Below are 23,462 nucleotides of genomic sequence, written 5' to 3' on the forward strand. Positions count from 1 at the left end.
CTTGCTTCTCACAGACCCTTTCTTTTTTCTTATTGTATGAAGTAAGTGTGAAGTGTATGCCTATGAGAAAACAGTGAAATAAACACACTTTGGAAGTCACAGATTTCAAACCTAGAATATCTAACAAACAACATGGCCTTAGCAGGTGTACAGGCTTGTCTGTAACAGAGGGGTGCACACCGGAGTACAGTAACACAGACTTCAGTACTGTTAGATACAGCATGGCTTTGATGGCAAATGGCTTAAAAAATAACTACTGCCAGCAGACTTTTGTTGCTTTTATGATTTTTATGTACTAAATATTCAGCTTTGTACAGTTGCATCAGTACAAAGTTTTAGTTGTTGACAGATCTGCCCCATTTTTTACTGTGGGCAAACTACTTTTTTCTAACACCTAAGCTTAAAAACAGAATTGAAATGAAAAGTGAACCTAATGCTTATAAAAGCAGACCTAAGGTATTCAGCAAAAAGTAGTCATGGGAAGAACAAGTAATTAAATTTTTACATGAATGTCTCAGGTTTTGCATTGCACTTCTAGGGCCATCCTTTAGCCACATAAAATACAGCAGCCCAGATTCTTTCATTTCAGAATTAACATGTGTGCTCCTTCCTGTGCTTATTCAGAGTGAAAAATAGGTATTTTCATCACCAAGGCCTTAAATGTTTTAGGATACTTATTCAATTCTCTTCTGTCCTAATGGAGCAGGTCACAGCTGCTGAACTTCAGCAGCAGAGTTTGTGCCAACTGGAAGAGTACTGCTGGCTCTGGAGATTCTTCTGTAGAAGTAATTGCTTCCAGCAATTTAACAAATTCAGAATTGATGCTTAAGAGATTCAGCTAACACTGTTTTCAATCTAATGGTTATATGTTTTAATCTACTGTTAATTTGCATAATATTTAGAACCAAATGGTGTTAACTGACTTCCACATCCTGACCTGACCTTCACTTACATTCCTCCTTGTCTGCAATTTTTCAATTTAGTTCAATTCACTGCAAGACCATAATCAGTCTGAATCCTTCCTTCCTGAGCTCACATATGTGGTTAATGGCTGCATTCACTGAAATACTGCTTATGCTGCAACAGCTTTAACACTGCACTTGGCAGTCTTTTCCATATTGACTGAAAAACAAGAACACCACCAGCAATGTTATGTTACTTGTGATAACACTGTTAGAAAAGCAGTTCAGAAACATTAAGGTTCTACAACTTGCTGGAAAGAGCCAAATTTTGACAACCTCCTTTCTGATACTACAAACTTGTCTGTGCCAAGCTATTACATTACTAAACCAACCTTCTAGAACACACAGCCTTTGACTTAAATGGCAAACATATATTCTCCTAGGTATACCAGAGTATTTTAAGAGTCATGATCACACATTCACACAATTCAGGCCTAGTCATTTTTGTAAACACCTAAGCTATTACAGACTCCCACTTTCTTAGCAAAATAGTCCTAGCCAAATATTCAGTACCGATGAGATAATATAGAGCTTATAATTTACAGACAAAACAGTAACTGGCATAATTTGTTTATTGTACTGTGAGCATCAGTATATATTAGAGACAAAGAAAACATGACTTCCAGGACAAAGAAAAAAAAACCTGGAGATTTAAAGTTTTGCTCAATATCAATCATGGAGAACCTATAAATTATCTGCTGGAATGCTTTTAGCTCAAAAGCTTGGCTTCTACAATTACAGAACACTGAAGAATACAAGATGTTCTGGATCCCAAAAGCCACATACCTAAGGTTAAATTGTAAAAGACCTGAAAAGGTGTTAGGTAAAATTTATAAACTTGTTTTCTTCTGAGACAGATTGATTTTATCTCCAAGACTCAAGGCCATTCCCTGTAAGGAAAAGAAAGAAGACGATCATGGCACAGATACTTCACTTTGAAATGACTTTATCTTATCTATATTAAAATGGAAGTTCCATATATAGAAATCTGTGAAGTCATGGGAATTTCTAGCTGTTCACTTATTTGTACACATCATACTGCACATTTCCTTAACACTAGGTAAAGGTTAGATCTACATGTATTATTGAAACAACGAAACCTAAATGAGTTGGCAAATGTTACATGTGTTATCAGAAGAATTAAAAATTTAAGCCTTTTGACCTCCAACCAGTTGAAAGTAGACTGCCAGGGGAGAAATTACAACTGCCAGTCCAGTTCCTGAAATTCAGCTGTTGAAAGTCTCAGAGCTGGTACTAGCACTCAATGCACTAAAGCTATGAGAAATAATTTAATCACAGAACCACATTAATATTGCATAGCAACTGAAGAAATCTCATAAGAAACTGCATGAATAAATCCACATATTCAATAGCAGAATGATTTCCAAGTGAAACCATGCTGGTATATGTAACTGAATGCAGTCTTATGTAAAAATGCCACTGTAAGCATATCAGAAACATGAATTTAAACCAGTTCAAAATCTTTACAGTGACATCACACAAAGTAAATGATTTCTCTAAATGTGAAAACTCACTGGTAATCTTTTATTGTACCCTGTTTAAAATACGTCTATTTTACACTGTTCTTTTACTGTATTTATTCCAAATCCCATACTTTATCTTTAGTAAGGAGGCAGAAGTTCTAAAATCCAAAGCAGACTCATAGATATACCTGCAGAAAATACTCCTACTAAAAGACTCCGGGTTTTGTTTTGCTGTTTTTTTAAAAAAACTCCAGCAAACAGCAATTATATGCACAAAATTTCCCTGTTGTGTGATACTAAAACGTGCAATTTAGTAGGAAAAAGGTCATGGAACCCTGAGGCATATTTGCTCTTTATTTAAAACCAAATAAAATATAACATCCTATTCACAGTACTATAGATAAAATAAGGAAATCTTGGCCCTAAGGCCTATTTTATGGTAACACACTAGGAGAAAAGATCTACAACATAGTTTTAGGGTATGATCACACCCAATTACAAAGATTTTCCTTCCTCACAAAATCTGTAAAAGAGAGTTTTAAAACTAAGTATAAAGTTGCTATATTCACCTTTCCCCCCCAAAAAATCCCATTTATCTAGCACTAGAAACTAACGCACGACAATCTGCAGGTTTTTTAAGAGTGCTTGGTACATTTTCACAGAAGTGACAAGGAGACAATACAAGCCATGTTACCTGACTCTTTGCCCGGATTCGTATGTGACCAGTGACAGGCGCCTCTGGCCCGAGATGGATCGGCTTCTCAATGCTGACGTTCGCAAGGGCATCTTCTCCAAAGATGGAACGGGCGTAAAGATTGGCCGCCATGAAGCCACAGTAACCAGAAAGTGCCTGTGGAAACCACATTTGAACTCTTCAGAAAGACACCAAAATCCTTTAAACACGTTTTGGTTCGCCCTAGGTTAGCTAGGCTAACACATCGGTATGTAACGTTTATGTTTCTTTTTTCCTGCGCAGTACTTCGTAAAATGTGGGAATGGTTCACTAGGAAAGAGTGGTGGCCTTTTTCTAGAATTAATATTGGAAAACATGCAACCTACAGTATTCCTCAAAACAAGGTAAGATGGCATTTTATGGTCGGATTTAACCAACAGCAAAGTGGTAAAGAAGCTAAATAGTAACAATAGATCTTGTCTGGCTGCTATACATGTATTAGCTAATAGCTATTACACATGTTATACCTTAATAGCAAATACTGTATATATTTATTTTGCTTTACAACAAAAAGGCTAAACTTGCAAAAGAAAGGTAAATTTTGGCAGAGAAGGAAGAAACTTGGAGCTACTGAAAAAAAACCTTTATAGAAACAGATGGTGCCATTAAGTCTATACTACAGCTTGGCTACCACGAATTAAAACGGACATTCTGACTTTCTAACTGGGGAAGAAACAGCTGATTAAGCAACACAGAATTCTGGTAACTTAATTTGCTTTTAGTAATTTCAGACCACTCATTTAAAAACTTTGAAGTACATGTTCCATTTCATTTTGTAAGCAAGCATTTCTAATAATATTAATAACAAATGCTGAACAAATTAAATGGTAAAGCACACAACCTAAAAAGGGTATCTAAAAGTCTCCAAGAAATAGCTCACCTTCTCCGGAGTCAGGCATTTCATATTAGTTGACTTCAGTATGTGCTGTAAGTACTCATTTAGATCAACGATATTTGTATTCACTGTTACCTTCAAGGAGAAAAAAAAAGGCAATTACTTTAATTAGCACCTCAGGCATTTCTGAAACCATCTCTCCTTTGGGGCTTTATAAAGGAGATTACCACTGCATTTCCCCTTGAGGAATTGCACACTCAGTAAGCTGGCTGCACTCCCCGTTATGTGGTGGTATCATAAGAAGTCTTCCCCTCCTGCCATCCAGTTGTTAGAGATGGAGAATTTCATGCTATTACCATGCCAAACATGTAGACTCTCCAGAGCAAATAGTGGACTTCTTGTCTGAATACAGTGTGCACATTGCCAAAACACAAAAAAAAGAGGTATCTAGTCCAAAGATTGCTTTTAACTAATGATAAAAACTACTTTTATCTTTCCCTCCTAGCAACAAAGCTGCCTTGGCTTCCTCATATTGATTATTGTTGGTCTGGTCTGGTATAATCTTCTTTTTAACACAACTTTATAAATTTCTCAGGTTTCACATACCATGTCTTAAAATTTATTGTGCACAAGTTTCCCCTGAGACATTTAAATCTAGTCTGAAGCAAACACATGTAAATATATGTACCAAACAAAGTACAGTTCATGTAAAATATCTTCCATTCTGTTTTAATGTTTCTGCTCTATTCTTAAATTATATTGCTCTGTTGTATGAGATTATGTCCCTCAAATCCTTTTTTAACAGGTCTGTTTGGGCACCCTCAGTTAATATGAAGTGTACCCACCACCTTGTTTGTCTTGCACAGCATCCATAACTCCATGCTACAGCTGTACTGCAAAGTGACAGAGTGAAAGGAAGATGCCCCTGTCCATGGCAGGGGGGCTGCACTAAATGACCTTTAAAAGGTCCCCTGTGACCCAAAACACAATGCAATTCAGAACTGGAGAGGCTGAGCAGTATGAGTCATTCTGCAGCCTCAGCATAAACCTATACCTGCTGCCATCTCATCTTTGAGCCAAAATACACAACTGTCACCAATCAGTTTGGACACCTTCCATACAGGAGATAAAGCTCAATGCAAATACCACTTTTGCAAGAAAAAACCCCTAGTTATTGCATTGCTGAGCTTGTGAAACTGATAAGATAACAGTAAGAGAAAGAGCTACTTGAGGCAAACATCCAATGTGGATGTTGAATAAGGTTTATATGACAATAGATAATGCTGATTTAATGAGTTGGTGTAGAGCAAGAAACAGAATTATACCACATCAACAAACAAACCCCGAATAACATACAAAAAATAAAACTAACTTTGTTTTCCCACTCAAACTCTGCCCACATCTGTCTGAACTCTGCATCCGTGCAAGAAGCAGGCTGGATGTAATCCATGATGTCAATGTGGATATCACTGAGAACCACACAGTTTCTGTCGCTGGCTGCTCCAGAGACATCATACACTGCAATATAAAACACAAACCACCTTAATGTTTAAAAAAGTGAATTTGCACTTAATAAGGTTACCACCTGCCAGTTAACAGCACTCAACCCTTGCTCAGTCTCATGGCTGACCTCTGTCCTCTTCAAGAGCTTTACCCAGTTGCCACAGAACTCTGAGTTAAGTGTGTTGGTCTTTCAGGCAGGGCTGCCCAGCTTGTTCCAAACTCAGAGGCTTGGGTTCAAGTATCACACTGACAATCATTCTAAAGGTAGCATGTTCTACAATGATTTTAAGTAAAAGCAATATGGATTTTTTTTTAAATCACCACAAAATATTCATGCATGGTAGACCATTTCATTTCTTTTCCCAGCATATAAAGCTGTAATTATTTTTGGGCTCATTAAGTAGTTAAGAAATGTTTCATATTAATGTTAATTTTGCATACTGAACTTTTACTTACCAACATTACCAAAAATGATTCCATTTTCTGTTGAAGCGACTTTGACATTAGCTTTAATGTTGGCAAAATCATGTGGAGCCAGTGTCAGAGGAGATGGTTTTTCCACAAGTTTCAAGTCACCTGTGTAAAGAAATTGGGGGATGGGCATCAGGGAATATTAGCAGTACACAACGAGCTTAGATTTTTGAAAAAACACTTTATTTTCTTGTCAACCAATTTTTGTATCTACAGAGCTGCACTAACCACCACCATAAAGATATTAGTTGATTTGGAATTGATGTGGGGGTTTATACAGTTTGCTAACTGTAAGACAAAGTAATTTACATTACATACAAAATTTTGGTTAAAATATTACTGTGTTCACCCAAACCCCACTGAAAACAAATGCAAATACTGACTTAAGTGGGCTTTGGATTGAGTATAGCATTATTTTTTTAACAAGGAAATGGTTAATTCTACCTTGTGTTTTAATCACTGACAACATCATAAGACCAAATCCTATAGTCAAGTGCCTCAAAACCAAAGTTCAACGTCCAGTATTACATGCACTAAGCTATTTATAAACAGGTCAAAGTATCACCTTGACTCTGAACATAAGTGCTCCAAGGAAGCACTAAGGGTTGCATTTTTACTAATCCTTTGGCAAGCAATTGTGAAAGACTCCTTAGTTCCACTAAACTGCCACTTGAGAACGCAGCATGAACAGCATGAGCTCTACACACAGGAGTGATGCATCGAGTCAGCTCTGGCACCACATCTGAAGACATCACCTGGGAAATGAATTCCACTTAACTGAGCTGACAAATAGAAAAATATTAAATAATATATTCATTTTATTCATTTCCATCACTAGTCTGATGAAATGATTTAGAAGTTCAGGAGAAAGGTTATGCCCCTCCAGTCATATTTACAATAATTAAAAGTATGTAACGTGTTCTCCTGGTGTATTGTAAACATATTTCAACTCCTGACTGCCAAAGTAGAGGACAACTAATAAGAAAAGGGTCACTGTTCTTAGATTATCTGCTCCAGTCGCTCCTCTAAAAGAAGTTAATGAAGCTTCAGTATTGTTAAAGCAAGACTCTGGTACAGCTGCTGGTGCAGGGAATGGTTTCAGCTGAGTAAATGCAGTATTTAATGCAGTGTTACCTGAGTCTGAGTGTAAAAAACCCCTAGGGCAGATGGCTTTCTCTGCCTGACATGTGCCCCATACAACTTGAGATTTTGTCCTTTTTTTGAAATTTATTTTTGATGTCTATAAGAACAGCACAATGGGGAATAAGTATATCAAAAAACCTGTCCGTATTTCAGGGAAAAAGGAGAAGGGAAAATGTAATGCTACTTCCTTAGTGAAAAAGCCATGAAAAGATACAAAATCTGACTGCAGTTTGTATCATCAGATGGTACTGTCAGTGCCAGCACATAAAAATCTTCCACCAAATATATAAAAAAATACATTTGAAAGGCATTCAAAAACATCCTTCCAAAATGGAAACTGGCATAAATTTGTAAGTATTTCGAAGTGTCTGAGAAACTCCTCACAACTGGGTGCCAACGCCCAGCACTTCACGGTTGCTTTGTTTCCACCAGTTCTCCTTACCCAGCGTGGCCAGCTCCAGGGTGCAGTTCTGCAGAGTGTCACTGGTCTGGTTGACAACAAGCACATCCAGCACAATGTCATACTGGTTGACGTGGACATACGCTTCTGCATACACAGGGTCCGAGAAACCTGTCAGCTGAGTAACCTGTGACAGAGGTTAGGGTGTTTAATGTCATGGAACAGTTTTAAACATAGAATCATGTCAAACAATCACCAAAAAATAAGAACGAAGTACAGTTAAATCCATTATTCTTTAATATGAGTCTTCAAAACAAGCAAGTGTGCAAAGAGCTTTTAATTTTACAGAATTTACTCAGTAGTAAGAAAAACCAGAAAGCAAAAGAAAAATGGGAAAAACACCTCAAAAAATCACCACAAATTTTACCTAGAAAGCAGTATTTAAAGAAGTTGTGATGTTTAGGGAATCTAGAGTTCCTGCATAAGTCTTCCAAAACAAATAGATTTCATTAATTTACAGATAAATACACAGTGATTGTCCATATTTTTAATAAAAATGAACACTAACTGCATCCTTCCTTCACATATCCTTTTGTATACAGATTACAACTGTAAAACCTTTCTAGATGAAATGTATTCTGAATTGCTAGGTTGCTAAAATATGAACTGTAAGGCCATTTATTCTTAAGAAGATCAGCAGGACAAAGAAACGCTGACTTAAAATTAAAAGGTAGCTTTAAATTTAAAAACAATTCAACCAGTCTTTAAAAGCTTGTTTTTTTAACTGATAAAGGAATGAAGAGATTTCTTCTCTTTGGACCTTCTGTGCAGGTCCTAGTAATCAGGAGCAAAAAAAAGTACAAAGATAAGGATGCACTGCACTTGGCAATAGGATACAGCAGCCAAAGAAAGAAGGGGGTTCTTAATCTCTACTGATGTCCTTACTCTTTTCCCTGTGAACCTTACTGGGCTCTTCAAACCAGCAAACTATTTCAATTTCTTCTCCACATTCCACCAGCTCAGCACTCTCCAAGTTTCCTCCTTATTCCTCCCCTCCCCACGTGAAGAAGGTAACAACTACAAGCACAAGGGCTTTACTCTGTCTTGATCCCAACCAGGAAATACCTGTGTCTTTTCAATCAGCCAGCACTGTCTGTTCTTTAGTTCAAGCCTAAGATTCCCAAAGCTGATCCTGTGCATAAGCAGCGCAACGTGTATATAATTAAAACACTAATTTCCCATTACCTTATTAAGTTTGGAAGCAAGAGGATCAGCAGCCTCTTTCCTCTGTGTGTTTCCCATTGCTGCAAGAAGGCTGAGCTGAAACTGGTCTTCTTTTGAGCTCATTTCATTTTTAGCAGTGAGCTGCATGAAGGAAATGGGATCATCTGGCTGAACCGTCACATTCCTCTTCTCCGATTCTTTCTGCAGGAAGAGAATAATTCAAGAATTCACACTGAATTCCACCCCTTAGCACAGAAACACAGCTGAATAATGGCTGACTTACACAGAGTCAAATGGTGACATTTCTTGGACCAGTTTGGATGTGAACATCCATCAAAAACTACAAGTGTTTCTGGTTACACACTTATAATAGCTCACCTTCTGGGAAAGTTTCTCCTCTTCTAGCTTGGCTGACAGCATATGAGAGAGGGACTGCCTGCATTCTTTGTTGAAAATGTCATTCATGAGAGGAGAACATTCTGACAGAACTTTCAGACACAAGGAAATACGATCCACATCATCATCTGTAATAGGCTTCTTGGGAAGAGAAGACTTTCCCAAATGGAGAATAGTGGCCATCAGCAGCATAGCTTCAGCATTAAAGGACTGAGAAGGACAAAGTAAAGAGAATGGAAGAAGGTTATTGCTTTTTCCATAGCTTTACAGAAATGTTTATTTCTGACATATATAAAAAGGTGTACATTAATCAAATCATAAAAAGTCTGAGCAGAATTACTTATTTTTTTAGTACTTGATATCTAGAAACCAAGCAGCATGATTTAGAGACTATCTAGATAGAGTGACTGGAGAACAGTATGTCCTGTTTGTGACCTAAATTATCATTATCATCCAATCACATAACTGGCACTTCACTTTGGACTTAACCCATTTTGCATCTGTTAAAATCAAAAGAGGCAACAACCAGCTCTTCCTTGCATGTACAGTGAAAACACAAGAGATGACTTACATTTTGTTTCTTCTTTTCCTGAACTAGTGACACATATCGTAAAGCGATCTTGGTTAAAGTTGTAGCAAGGGAAGCTGCAACAAAGAAATCACCATCGAGCAGGAATCCTCTTAATGGAGGTCTGCAAAGACAAATCATCATCAGAAAACTAGTTCTGGATGACACCCTTCAGCCTACTTCTCTTGATACCTTAACATTTACACTGTACAAGCAAAACAAGCTTGAAACATCCCAGAAGGTTGCTTTTTTTTCCCTCTCAAAGTATTTTTTTCCAGATACATTCACAAGTCACATAGTCATTTCCACACTGACTAAGGAGTGAGAGGTGTAATGTATAATAATTTTATTGTAGCACTGAGATGACAATGACTAGTCAAGATGAAGTAGCCCATCTGCAGTAACTAAGGAAATATAACAATTGTTCTACCTACCAACAAAATAAACTATAGCAAGTATTAAGTACTGCAAGGTGATATCAAGAGAAGAAAATGTTTTAAACTGAAGGCAACATCTCTGTATCCAACTAAAATTGTGAGAGAACTTTACACATAAAAAACCAAATAGAATTTAAGATATCATAATTAATAAAGTCCTTTTTGATACAGTAAGCTTTGACTACAAATCCTAAGCAATCGGGCAACATCCTATTAGCTACCATCTACCTGGGATAATACCTTAAAACAGGAAATTCCCTCAACCACTGAACTCTGTCTGAGAGAAAATACAACTCAAATAGAAAAAAAACCCCACAAAATCAACCAAGTCATTCCTGGCCTAGTATGAAGTCTTAAATACCTGTCTTCTTCCTTTTTGGCAGGTCGTGAACTACTGAGAGCACTCTGTGTTGCATAAGTGCCCATCTCTGTAACCAACTTTTGGGCTGGACCCACAGACACCTCTTCTTCAGGTTTTAGCTCCCCAGCTTCTTTCTTGATTTCAGATTCTACTATTGGGATCTAGAAATGAGCAGGAAATAATTGTTACAACTAAAATAAAAGATGTATTTTTGTTCTGCAGAAGGTTTTAATAAAGATTATCTGCATCACTGAAGTTCTTATAAGCAAAAAGTCAGCTAAAATGCAACAGTTTTGTGAGAATTTGAGGAGATAAGCAGATGTTGAAATACATACAGAAGCTTCCTACTCATGCAATAAAGCTCAAATTGCACAGATTGTCTTAAATCCCTCTCAGAACAACCCACTTAAAGCACTCTTTCTTTGCCACTGAATATAATTAAATTATACCTTAAAGCAGCCTTAATTTTCTGAAATAAGGAATTTCTCATCTCCCCTCTTAAAAGATATCCCTTATTCTCAGCTCAAGTATGAGACTTGAAAGAAAATTGATCATGAACGCAAAACCCTAACTTCTTTTTACTTAAGATTTCCTGTGCAGTGCCATTAACACATCTCAAGTCCCCAAAACACTGTTAAAAATATCTTTTTCCTAGAAAACCCACTGCATAACGTCAAGAAAAACCACAAAGAGCTAGTAAACACAAAAAAACCCAAAGCACACACACACCTCTCCAAGTGATCTGCGCACTTCTGTCATTACACTTTGTATGTCTTCCTTTGTGCTGCAATATTCTCCCAGGATCCATAACGCTCCTCGATAAATCCTAAGACAAGAACAGTAACTTAAGTCATGTTTTCATCATAAATTCAAACTAGCATCAAGAAGTGATTTATGTTCGGTGGTAAAGGTCAGTCTTGACAAATCCAAAAGGACACAAGTGACAAAAAGCAGGTGTGATCAAAAACAATTTCAGCTTTAGTAAGCTCATAAACAGGTACATCAAAATAGATATATTCTCTGGTACAAATTTATTTCCATCTATGCTAATCCTGACAAAATTAAATTTCATTGTGATCATGGTGAAATAACTACTGTATGTGAATAAAGTAAGCTGTAAATTCTCCACTTAACTAAAACAAACTAAATTCTCCATTTTAGAGGAGAAAATGAAAAACAAGAAGATGAATGAAGATTAGGAAAAGAATACCAAAGCTTCAGAGATTTTTTTTTCACGCTTAATGAGATGATGATGGAGATAAGATTCAGAGTTTTCTGTGTATTACAAGAATGACAGAGTGCTGTCTTCATACAGAGAAGTTCTCATATGACTTAAGCATTACAGATCCACCAGAAAAGAAAGTTTTTAGAGCCCTGAAAGGTGTTAAAGAAGCTTTGGAGGTTGCAAAGCCTGGTGTATGTTAGACTGGGTTTTCTAATAAATCTAGTCTAAGTGTTTCCAGTTGCCTACAAGAGCGAATGCCTTCCTAACTCTGTTTTAACAAATATATCACTTTATGGTTGGCCTTCATCAACAACACTATCTCCTAGCAAGTGGAAATACAATTACCAGTTGCATATAGAAATGAAATTTGAATTTGTTTTCTTCATTCAATGCAAAAAGCACTTAATTTCTTTTGTACAAGTAGGTTGTACCTAGAAATCATCTACTCCCAAAATATCTCAGCTTCAGTTATTCTTTGTGTGGGGTTTGCAAGAATTTTGGTACATATTTAAAGGCAATATACATTCAATGAGAGTGAGCCACAAGGTGCTCCAGTGTTGGTTTGATACTGTATTTTGGACTCACTTGACAGATTTAATTGAGTGAAAGACTTCAAGCATCTTCTCAACAATAAGAGGTCTGAGGTTATCAAATCTCTGGATTGCTTCCCGCACAAACTCCAAGACATCAGCAGCTGCTGCTTCATTATTATCACTGAGGAACTCCATCAGCTAGCACAGAAGAGTGAACATGAGCAGAAACAGCAGCACAGATAAGTCTGTACAATAATATTTGCTTGTACATTCAGAAAAATAAAACTGCATATGTATCTTCCATTAAACAAAATTGCAGTCAAACAGCCTTAAATACATTCCAAACAATAACCAATTATCATAATCCCAAATTAGTTTTCTAATGATACAAATTATTGCATTTTAAGTAAAGGGCCTCTTCAGCTCATGTTCTGCAAAAGCATTTAAAAGTAAAGCCTCAGAAGACAAATGTTAACAGCATCGAAAGTCCTGTATTTCTTTAGGGATTAAAAATAATATTGCTTCCTGTGACGCCACTGTGAGGAACACTTCAGCTATTCTCTAGGTTTTGGGTATAGCTAGAACCTATTTACTGACAATATAATTAAACATTTGCATACCACTGGGATAACATTTGCAGCCATGTCTGGAAACCGAACGCTACAGGAATGCAGTGTCCGAACAAGCAGCTGTCTGTACTTGTCTGTATCTTCGTGCTCCGTCACATTATTAGTTTTAATCACTTCCTTCTTCAGAACAATCACAAGCTGCAGAAGAGATCAAATAAAACTCAAAAAAGTGACATACTTTTCAATAGAAAAAAAAAAGCTTAATGAATCAAAAATACATATATTTTACCTCCTCCACATTTCTCGAAGACACAAGATCCAGAGCCAGTTGGAGGGTTTTTTTGCGCACTTCTAGATCTGGGGTACTCAGCACTCTGAGGATGTCCATAACTAGATCCTGAAACAATAACAAAATTGTAAGTAATTTGCTGTTTTAACTTACTTACTTCCTTTTCATGCAATTCTAATTTTCAGTCCTCAATGATTTTCAAAGCCTTTCTGGATACATAATATGTAATCTGCTGACAAGCAAGCAACATATCCCAGGCATTAGGACCTTCACAGTGTTCATTTAATACATGCTACATTTTCATAGAAGTCTACCATGCAAGCTACATCATTAAACCTTAAGATCAGGACAGCATTTGCTATTGATAATTCTTATACAGACAATAAAAGCAGGAAATCATAAACATACAAGTCCATCCAATATGTTTCTACCAAAAACATTCCAACAGAAAATGTAAACTTCAGAAGTACATTTCTCCATACATCACAAAACCTGAAAGCTTTGTTATTGAAGGCTTTTCTTTCCTAAAGTTTGCAGGAAAAGACACAGCTCACATACCTGTAATACTCGTTCATGGGAGGGATGCTCCTTTAATTCAATCAACCGATCCAAGACAATCAGTTTCACATTATTATCACTTTCTTTAATAATCAAATCTATGTAGCACTGGGCAGCTGCCTAAAATTAAAAGGATTAAAATAATTTTTTAATTAATGAAGAGGACAAACCAGCAAATTTCTGAGAGAAATTCTGGAAAATAGTCCTTTTATATTACTTTTAAAGCAGCTACTCTGATTTGGCACAGAAATTAACCTGAGAACAGACTTTAAAATTTTCTGGTCCATTATAAATGGATTCCACTACATTACAAAAATCACACTGGAAGGCTCACAACTGCATCAGCTTACAACACACAGACTGGATTTCTAATTCAAAGAAAGACACAACAAGATAGATTACCTGACATACTTTGGGTCAGCTGTGAAGTACACAACAGGGCATGAAAACTAACCTAAAACAGTTGGCAGTTAACCTATCTAGATATCGTTTTAATGACTACTCAACAAAAATGATATACCAAAGCAAGAATGTTGGAATTCATACTCCCCCTGACCTTTTGAAACTACTATCTACAATGCTTTTACTCTGAGTCTAGACTTGCATATTTTATTTTTGAAATTTCCATACAAGTTCAAAACTTCTGAGTGCTCTTAAATAATCAGCTGTACAAATATGAATCTAGGAACCCCAGGTCAATTAGAAATCAACACCAATCTTCACTGATTTATGGTTCCCTCTTGGTCTGAAAACAGGAATAAAGACTAAAGAAAGTAATTCAATCTCTGAAAATCTTCAGCTTTAGTCTGCTTTGCTAACTATGCCAAGAGGATTGCAGGTTGGTACCAACCCTTGTACAAGTCTGCACAGTAATCATGCTTGTCCCCTACCAAAGTGACATGAAGTCCCCTAGCTCTAGGTCTGCAAAGCAGTCTCAGTCTTTTTCTGTGACCAATTCTAAGAGATATTTTAAGAGAGACCTTCACGTGTGAAGTGTTACTAAAGCCTTTGCTTTTTCAAGCTACATGCAGCACACAGCACCCATTTCAGTGCACTAAAAGCTAGTGAACACCTGAAAACATCATTTCCATACCTTGATTGCTGTTGGTGCACTGGAGAGTGTAACTAGAGTACCTGCAGCTTCATACTTCACTGCAGGGCTCGATGACTGCAGCAAGTTGTAGATGCAGCGAATAAACCGAGCTCTCTCCGATGGATTTGCATGACAGACCTCAACAAGAAGAAGGATGCACAGTTGGCACATAAAGAAAAAAGGAAACTGCAATCCTGCAGTTTACCTGCTCCATTATCTTAGAACAAGGAGAGAATTGAGCAAAAGATGACAACCTTTTCTGGGGCATTCACAGCTGTAAAATCTAATTACAAAAGCTGTTCTTGACAACTCAGTGCAATGCCACCAGGTCTTAAAAATCTCAGATCAAAAGGAAGGGCACAGTCTCTACCAGCTTCTGTAAGAGACGCCCTGCTAATGCCCATGAAACCAGACTGATAATACACAGTCCCCATCACAGCAAATCAGGTGAGACATATTGCTCTACGTTGTGCATACTTGAGCTTTTATCATTTCAAGAGACAAATCTTATTCAGCTGTATTAAACAATGACATATTCCTGACATGGACTATAAAACCTTTTCCAGCAGCATTCTATCCATTCTAAAAAGCAGTCTGATATAATCTAACGTGCCACAACATTTCCATTTTACCTTGTAAATTAGTTCAACAATAACCAACTGCAGGATGTCACCAAATGTCTGGACTTGGTCAATACAGGTACTCAAATAATCCAAAGCTCGATCCTACAGAAATAAAAGATAAATTATTTTAAATTAGACTGAGTTTGCTCACTCAGTTGAATTTTAAATCAAAACACATTCTAAAATCAAACTACAAAACAGCATGTATGTGACCCTTCAACTTGAAATTAAAACAATTTAGGAAAACACTGTAAACCCAAAGAGCAAATTAATCTGTTCTGTCTGTAGATTGCAAAAGAGAGACAAAACTAATGGTAATCAGGCACAAGAGGCAATTGCCTGTAGAGCAAATAATCCAAAACACTAAACAGAAACTGCAATTTCCTTCTCACGCAGCTACAAAAGCTATAAAACAGTAGATAAGAGAGCACTTCTCAGTCTGGTTATGCTCCCTTGCCAAAACTAATTACAGATTTCAGCACCAGCATATGCCTTCACCAAACACAGTAATTCTCCTTTAAAATGAAGACAGCACTGAAGATCTACTTTAACTTTTTCAGTACCACATATCCCAAAAAAGTATTAACATTGTCAAACGTGGGTTTTTTTATGAATACAAATAGTTCATACTACCAACAAACTCCTGGCTAGTTACCCAGCACATTTTCAAGTTATTAAACCAAATGAGTCTGTGGGCAAGTGTTCTTACCTGATCTGCGTGAATCAGCATCATAAATGCATTTCTTTTGCAGCTTGCATCTTTCTCATTCACCAAGAAATCATGGATCAATTCAGGTGCATCAGGTATAAGATGTTCAAAGTTTCTTAAAAAAAAAAAAAATCCTAATTAAAAGACCTACTGGTAAGGAGTAGAACCCAAGGCTTAAGTGCATACCCTGAAGACAAATATTTACAAAAACTCAAGAGTAAAAGAGTGATACAGAGCTTTTGTGCAGCTATTTAAACAGCAAACAGACTCAGGGAGCTTTAAAAAATTGTTTGTTGTCATGACAGCTAAGACATTACCTCATCAATGATTATACAACTGATAGCAACACTCAGCCACACGGTTCAGGTAAAAACTGCAATAATGTTTAGTATGTAACTGCAGCACATCAAAAACGTCCTGCTCAAATAAATTTATATACGCATATTCCTACAAGGATTCTTCCATATTCATGGTTGTGGACAATGGTGACAAATAATAACATTTAGATCATCAAGAAAGGCATTTGCCCATGCAAATTAACCTGCAATATAAGGACCTCTATCGTACTTGAGAACACAGTAGCAGTACCTTTCGCTTCTCCAAAGAAGTCCATTAGGTAGAGGAGAAAAAGCAAACAAACTGAAAAAAGCCCAAAACCCACAGCAGTGATTGATAAATAAATGTTTCAGATCTTAAAAACTATGCAGATCACTATAGCTGGCCTTGGTCTTCTGCACCCACAGTTTCCAACTGTTTCTGGCCTTTACCTGTAGATGGTGTAAATGGCCAGGACCGCGTTCCTGCGCACGTAGCTGTGCCGATGCTCCAGGCAGGCGCGGATGGCCGGCATCAGAGGCTCCAGCAGCTCTGCTTCCTTCAGCTTGCAGAGAAAGCGGAGAGTAGAGCCCCGGATAAACTCATTTGGGTGCTGAAGATCCTAAAACCAACAGGAAACATATTTGAAATGCCAGACTCTCCAGATGAATGCACTCGCTAGCTTGCTAGCCTTCTCCCACACAGCCTTCCGAAGGTACAAGTTCCCAACACCCACAGTGACACCTCAGTCTTCTCACTAAATACATTCTTAAAACACTGCTGCCTCAGTGTTTTAAATATGTACCAATATTTAAAAACAGGTGTTTCTGTGCAGTAACACTTACAAAGCCTGTAGTATTTTTTTTGCATTGTATGTGTTTTCCCCAATTACCCTGGGTGCGAAAGCTCAGCCTGTGGGCATTTCCACACACTGGATACTAACCTTTAGTGTGTATTAGCTCATCTGCTTCCAACCCACTCCCAAAGTTGAAGGCCTTTACTAGAAGTGTCCCAAATATACCACATTCCAAAAACAGTGTCCTTTATGAGCCATGGCTTGTCCCAAGATACCATGAAGACAGTAATTACATTACCCTCACCTCTGACATTCACTAACAGAGAAACTACATTTTTGTTAAGTTATAACAGTAAAAGAACACAAAATTTCCTTGCAGTAGCCATGCTGCTTCTCTACAGTTATCCAGCCCTGAAGCACTGAGACATCACTTCTAGGAAGGAAATGCTGAGTATAAACCACTTTTATATTGATAAAATAACACAAAGTGATCCACTTGCTGTAAAGATCCAGACAAGTAATGAAATAAACAATGGGCTACCTTTCTGTATGCATCACACACGAGGATCATTTCCTGCAAGAGCCTGCCATCTGGAGTGGTCTTTGGCACGATCTCCCAAAAGACAAGCAGCAGTTTTTTGATGGTATGATCTTGGAGAGGCAGCACAAAACGTATGATGGTCATCAGAAGCCCAGGCAGTTTTTCACCATTCAGAATCATAATGATTACTTTCTTCAAGGCCTCAGTCTTCAACTTGACATCTCCTTTTTCTAGAGGAGGAGGAAGAGGAAATGAAGTCAGGAAGGCTGACATGTCACAGTTAGTTTAACAATACCAATCTTCAGCGACAGAAGACACAAACCCCTCTGAAGGAGTGCAGCAGAGCATACTAATAAAATTCATGCCCTCTTATTATAGGATAAAGAGGAAGTAAGAGACATTTAAAAATAAGCATGGAGTTCAGACTTAATTCTAGGATCAATATATTGGAATTGGAGGAGTACAAATTCCAAGGCTGTTTTAATACTTAAATTTAAACAGCCTTTTATACCAGGACACTACAATGTGCTCTGTTGTCATACATATATATACTAGACACTATCACTGCTGTTTCTGCCAGCACATTCTGCAGTGCACTGAACAAGAGACAACACAACCTATTGCTTATTACAGTGCTTAAATCTGCCCTTGCCCAAACTGGTATTACTTAAAACTTAAAAAAAAAAAAAATAAAAAAAAAATTTCAAATTTTGCACAGATGGGGGACACACACAACAAAACAAAAATACATAAGATAATATCATGAAGTTTCTCAAACCACAGCAAACAAAGGAAGGTACACCTTTCAAAAAGCAACACAAAATAAACATCAAATTGACTTGTTTGAGTTTATAAAATGTAAACAATATTCTCAGAAAGGCACAATGAGAGAATATCACAATTCAGGTGAGATGGAGTATCCTTCAATCATTGTCCATACTTGCCTAGGTCATTTTTTAAGCTGATTTCAGACGGTGGTTCTGAATCCATGGGAACATTGATTAACGTGTAACACACGTTCTCGGCAGCAGTCATGGTTCTTGGTTACAGGAGTTTTCTCAAGGGAAGAATTACTTTGACACAAATATCAGACGACCTAAAATCAAGCAAACAAAGCCATCCCAGAGTTAACAGATTTTATTAACAAACAAGAAAACATTATCACAACTGACTTAATGGTTTGAATGAACTGCTGGGTTTCTTGAGAAGCCACATTCAAAAGCCCTCTCACTCTTCTGTTACACTAAAATATTCCTGTTAGCACCACAAAGATGAAGAGCACGAGATTTTCCAAAGACAATAAAAAAAGTAAAAGAAAGAAATCTTCCCAATGCTTCAGGCTACTTCCCAATACAGCCAGGGCTAACAGAAGTGAACAGGCACCTGACTGTAGCCCAACGGATGCAGCAGCTTCTCCCTCATATACTCACTCCCTGATCCTGGCTACATATCCCCATTACCTTCACTGCAGTCCTGTGCCCCTCCAGGTGAACTGACAAGAGCTAAAAGATTTTAAAACATTAAAAAAAAAAAAAAAAGATACAGTCATACAGTTCTCTTGACTTGATTAGCAAGTTGAATCAGTCTATGGAGGAAGCTCTGAAGATGAGCACAAGATCCAACAGAGCAGAAACCAAGGATGGGTGAAAAGAAAGCATGGTGGAGAGGGAAGCAGGACTGCATTTTGCCTGCCAAGGATCATCAGAGCATCTCAACTCTACTGTCTCTGCTAGACATTAATGAGGAAAGTACGTATTTTTATGGTGAAGAAGTATGAGAAGGTTACAGATCTATCAGAGCTGATGTATGGCTGACAGTTCAGGTAATAAAATTACCAATTAAGCTTATCCTCAGCCTCATGTTTTGTTTTTTCCATATATAACAGGTACCTAGGATCAAATCAACCTTTTTCTTCTATCAATTCTCATTCTCATGTTTGTTTATTCCTTATATAATAAACATCTAGGATCAAATCAACCTAAAAAACGCTCAAGTTTCAGGTTGCTTGTTTAATGCTATGATACCACACTGACAGGCACAGCAGAGAAAACTGTTACTTTTTATTACATAAGCAATTTTGTACTTTCTACAGAAATTGTGTCAAAACAAATAAGCTTTTATCAATTTTCTGGAAGTCTCCAACTGAGTTCAACAAATGATTAAAACACGGAAGATGCCTTTTTATTCTAAATTATGATACCACACATTAGTCAAATAATGTGTAAAGGCATATTTGTTTTATACAATTTTTATTACTAATAACAGCGCCAACGGAACTGAACCAAATGATCCCCACCAAAGGCTGTGATTTACATGAGGATGGAAACACCCAACTCTCCAACTCAAGGCTGTGCTTTCCCTGCAGATTGCTCTTCCTCGAGGTTCCATGATGGCAGGGCCAAACCTCCATGACATAAAGCTTTCAATAACAGGCCAGTTTAGGAAGCCTGTTGTCTGGGGACACCAGCTCACACCCCACATCACCTCTTTTATCTGTGCAGACAACTTCTGAGGTGCAAACCTTGTAAACTCTCCACTCCTATGTTATTACTGAAGCAGGAACAAACAAAATCCAGCAGATCAACAAACACCCATCCCTAGTATGGCTAAAAGTACCTCCCTACAAATAGCTCTGAGGAGAGAGGGAAGTTGGGACATGGAGCTGCAGTGTTTGAATGAGCACTTGAGGCAGTACACAAGCTGGTGCCAGGTCCAAAGTCTCTTTTCTCATCAAATGGGCACCTAGAGAACCTCAAACTGAACAGTGAGCAGGAAATTGTGCTAACTTGGGCTGCTGTCTCTTTCTACGCAACAAAACAACAAACTAAAACAGTACCACAGCAACTACCCCAGAAAACAATTGCAATACAAATTTTTCAAAGAATCCCGCCTCTTTCTGTTATTAATTCTTTATTTTAAGGATTAGATCCTTCAAGGCTATTGTTTAAAAGTATCTACATAAACAACTCATTCAAGAGAAAACTAGATGTGGCACTTAGTGCCATGGTGTGGCAAGGTGGTGATCAGTCAAAGGTTGGACTCGATCTTGAAGGTCTTTTCCAGCCTAATTGATTCTGTGACTACTGCTCGTTTGTAGAAATACAACTGTTTTCTTGCCTCAGCAGCAGCTTTTCTGCTTACTTTTCCATGCTGTTAGCCAGAACTCCTGCCTCAAAGCCCTGCAGCACCTTCACCTACAAGAACGACTCATACAAACCACAAAGCACAGCCTTGCGAAAGCAGACCAGGTATCTTTACTCATACCAAGACCTCAACTGCAGAAATTTCAAAAATTGCAGTCAAACATGTCTCTGAAGCATGATAAGTGAGTGTACTTTAGGCTCTGAGAAGCAGCAGTGAAAACAACTCTGCTAAAACACAGAGCTGGGAGACGTGGCAGGGAGAACCAGCACCCAGTTTTCCTCCTTGACCTAAAATCAGCTTGATCTTAGAGAGAGGCCCCACGGACACAGATGTAGGTGCTGCTCTACTGCTCCAGCAACAAAATTTCTGACCACCTGTACTGAGTCACACGGAATGGTTTGGTTTGGGGGGGTACCCTAAAGATCGTACCCTAAACTCGCTCCAACCCCCCTGCCACAAGCAGGGACACCTCCCACTAGACCAGGTTGCTCAGAGCCCCATTCAAGCTGGCCATGAACCCTTCCAGGGATGGGGCATCCACAGCTTCTCTGGGCAAGGAGAGGAAATCGAAATTTACAGCGGAAATCGAAAGTTACACTTTATCAAGCGAAGGAAATAGCCACGCCTGCTCGCCACCTACATCCCTGCGGAGCCTCGGGAACGGGGCCACCCCGTGAAACAAATCCCTGCGGACGCACCGCTTTACTGATGCACATCCGTAATGCACAGCGCAAAAAAAAACGTTTACTAAAAAATCCCGACAGATCCACAGCCGCCCTGGGGATATTTCTCCCTCCATGTCCCAGGCACCCACTCCCAGCTCAAACCCGGGGGGTTTTTACCTACGAGGCAAAACTCCCTTCGATGCCACCGCCCGCCCTTCCCCCGAGCAAACCGCGAGCCCCCCGCGCCACGGACCCCCCCAAACCCGCCCCGCGGCCCTGCCGGCGGGTCCCTGAGGCCTCGGGGCCTGCGGGGCGCACCGCACCCGCGGCGCCCGCCGCTCCCTCGGTCCCCGGGCCGGCCTTCGCGGCGGGTCCTGCGGCCCGTACCGAGCGCGGCGCCGGGCGGTGCCGGAGCGGAGCTGAGCCCGGCGCGGCCGCTCCGCCGATGGTGACGTGGAGCCGCGCCCGCCCCGCCACATCGAGCCTACGGCGGCCGCGCAGGGACACGCCCCGCGCTCACGCGCGAAAGGGGCGGTGCCGCCCTGCCCGCGCGAGGAGGGGCCTCCCCCGTGACGTCACGGCCGCGGGATTTCCCCCCCGCGCGGCGCGAGGGTCTGCCGGGACACCCGAAAACAGCAGCTAAAATTGAGGTTAAAAACCCCGCGCGGATAAACAAATAAGGGGGAAATAGTTATATTAATAAGGGGAAAGGGATTAAATAATAAGAGGGGGAAAAAAAAAAGGGAGAGTGGGAAATAGTAAGGGGAAAAAATAAATAAGGTGGAAACTAAGTGATTGGGAAAATAAATAATTGCGGGAAACAATCGGGGAAAACAAATAATCGGGGAAAATAAATAATTGGGGAATATATAGGGGAAATAAATAACGGGGAAAATACAGAATTGGGCAAAATCAATAATTTGGGAAAAGATATAGGGGAAATAATTGGGAAAACAAATAATCGAGGAAAATAGATAATTGAGGAAAAGAAATAATCGGGGAATATAAAGAATTGGGGAAAGAGATAGGGGAAATAAATAAATAATTGGGGAAAATATATAGGGGAAATAAATAATTAGGAAAACAAATAACTGAGGAAAGTAAATAATTAGGGAATTGGAAAAACAGATAGGGGAAATAAATAAGGGGGTGGGAAAAAACAGGAGGGAAAAACACCCAAGTGGAAAAAAAACCCAAGGGGAAAAAAAGTAAATATTAAGGGGAAAAAATAAATAATGGTGAAAAAAGTAATTAAGGGGGGGGAATGAATAAGAGAGGGAAAAAATGAATAAGAAAAATAATGGAGAAAAATAGAAGAATAATAGGGGAGAACTAGAATAAAAATAAATTTAGAAAAAATAAAAGTAGTTTTATCCAGTGTTTAAAAACCAAACACACAGCCCCAAGGTTATTATTTAGCTGTTTTCGTGACTGAACTATTTACATGGATTCAAGACAGTATTTAAAGCCTGTTCAAAACAGCACCATGCTTTATTAATTTTTTATTAATTTATATTTATTAATTAAACAAGATGCAACTTTTTTTTTAAAACACAGTGAGCAGGCTATAATGTCCCTATGTGGGTCTGCCCCAAAAAGCTGTTTCTTGTAATTTTCAGTGCAACCATTAGTGAGAATAATTATATTTCTGACATGGAAAATGAAAAAAATAACACTGAGCTCATTTTGCTTAAAATATGGCATTGTACCTATTTTGTACCTAGGAAGCACCAACTCTCTGGGATTCTCTGAGGAAGACACTGTTAGACCCAAATTTTGTGGCACTCAGCTTAAATCCAAACAGCACCAGGTGCAGAACAAGGTGAAGGGACAAAACCCCAGAGAACCTGTTCATTCAGCAGGAATGCAGAGATTCCACAGCTCG

General features: G+C 38.6%; 1 protein-coding gene across 1 annotated transcript; it reads right to left on the reverse strand.

The window, feature by feature from the left end:
- Positions 1-1,516: 1,516 nt before the first annotated feature.
- On the reverse strand, positions 1,517-22,125 carry COPB1 (COPI coat complex subunit beta 1). Its single transcript, XM_064657412.1, has 22 exons — positions 21,965-22,125; positions 18,713-18,864; positions 17,769-17,998; positions 16,884-17,053; positions 16,117-16,231; positions 15,417-15,509; positions 14,785-14,922; positions 13,692-13,811; positions 13,134-13,241; positions 12,896-13,042; positions 12,328-12,473; positions 11,247-11,343; positions 10,518-10,678; positions 9,723-9,843; positions 9,134-9,361; positions 8,777-8,956; positions 7,574-7,718; positions 5,974-6,093; positions 5,387-5,532; positions 4,060-4,149; positions 3,141-3,296; positions 1,517-1,852 (listed from the first exon to the last, which is right to left on the reverse strand). The coding sequence occupies exons 2-22, from the start codon at positions 18,801-18,803 to the stop codon at positions 1,793-1,795; spliced, it is 2,862 nt and encodes a 953-aa protein (XP_064513482.1). The 5' UTR covers positions 18,804-18,864; positions 21,965-22,125; the 3' UTR covers positions 1,517-1,792.
- Positions 22,126-23,462: the final 1,337 nt, after the last annotated feature.

The sequence above is a fragment of the Pseudopipra pipra genome, chromosome 6 (genome assembly GCF_036250125.1).
Source record: "Pseudopipra pipra isolate bDixPip1 chromosome 6, bDixPip1.hap1, whole genome shotgun sequence".
In the NCBI taxonomy this organism is placed as follows: Eukaryota; Metazoa; Chordata; class Aves; order Passeriformes; family Pipridae; genus Pseudopipra; species Pseudopipra pipra.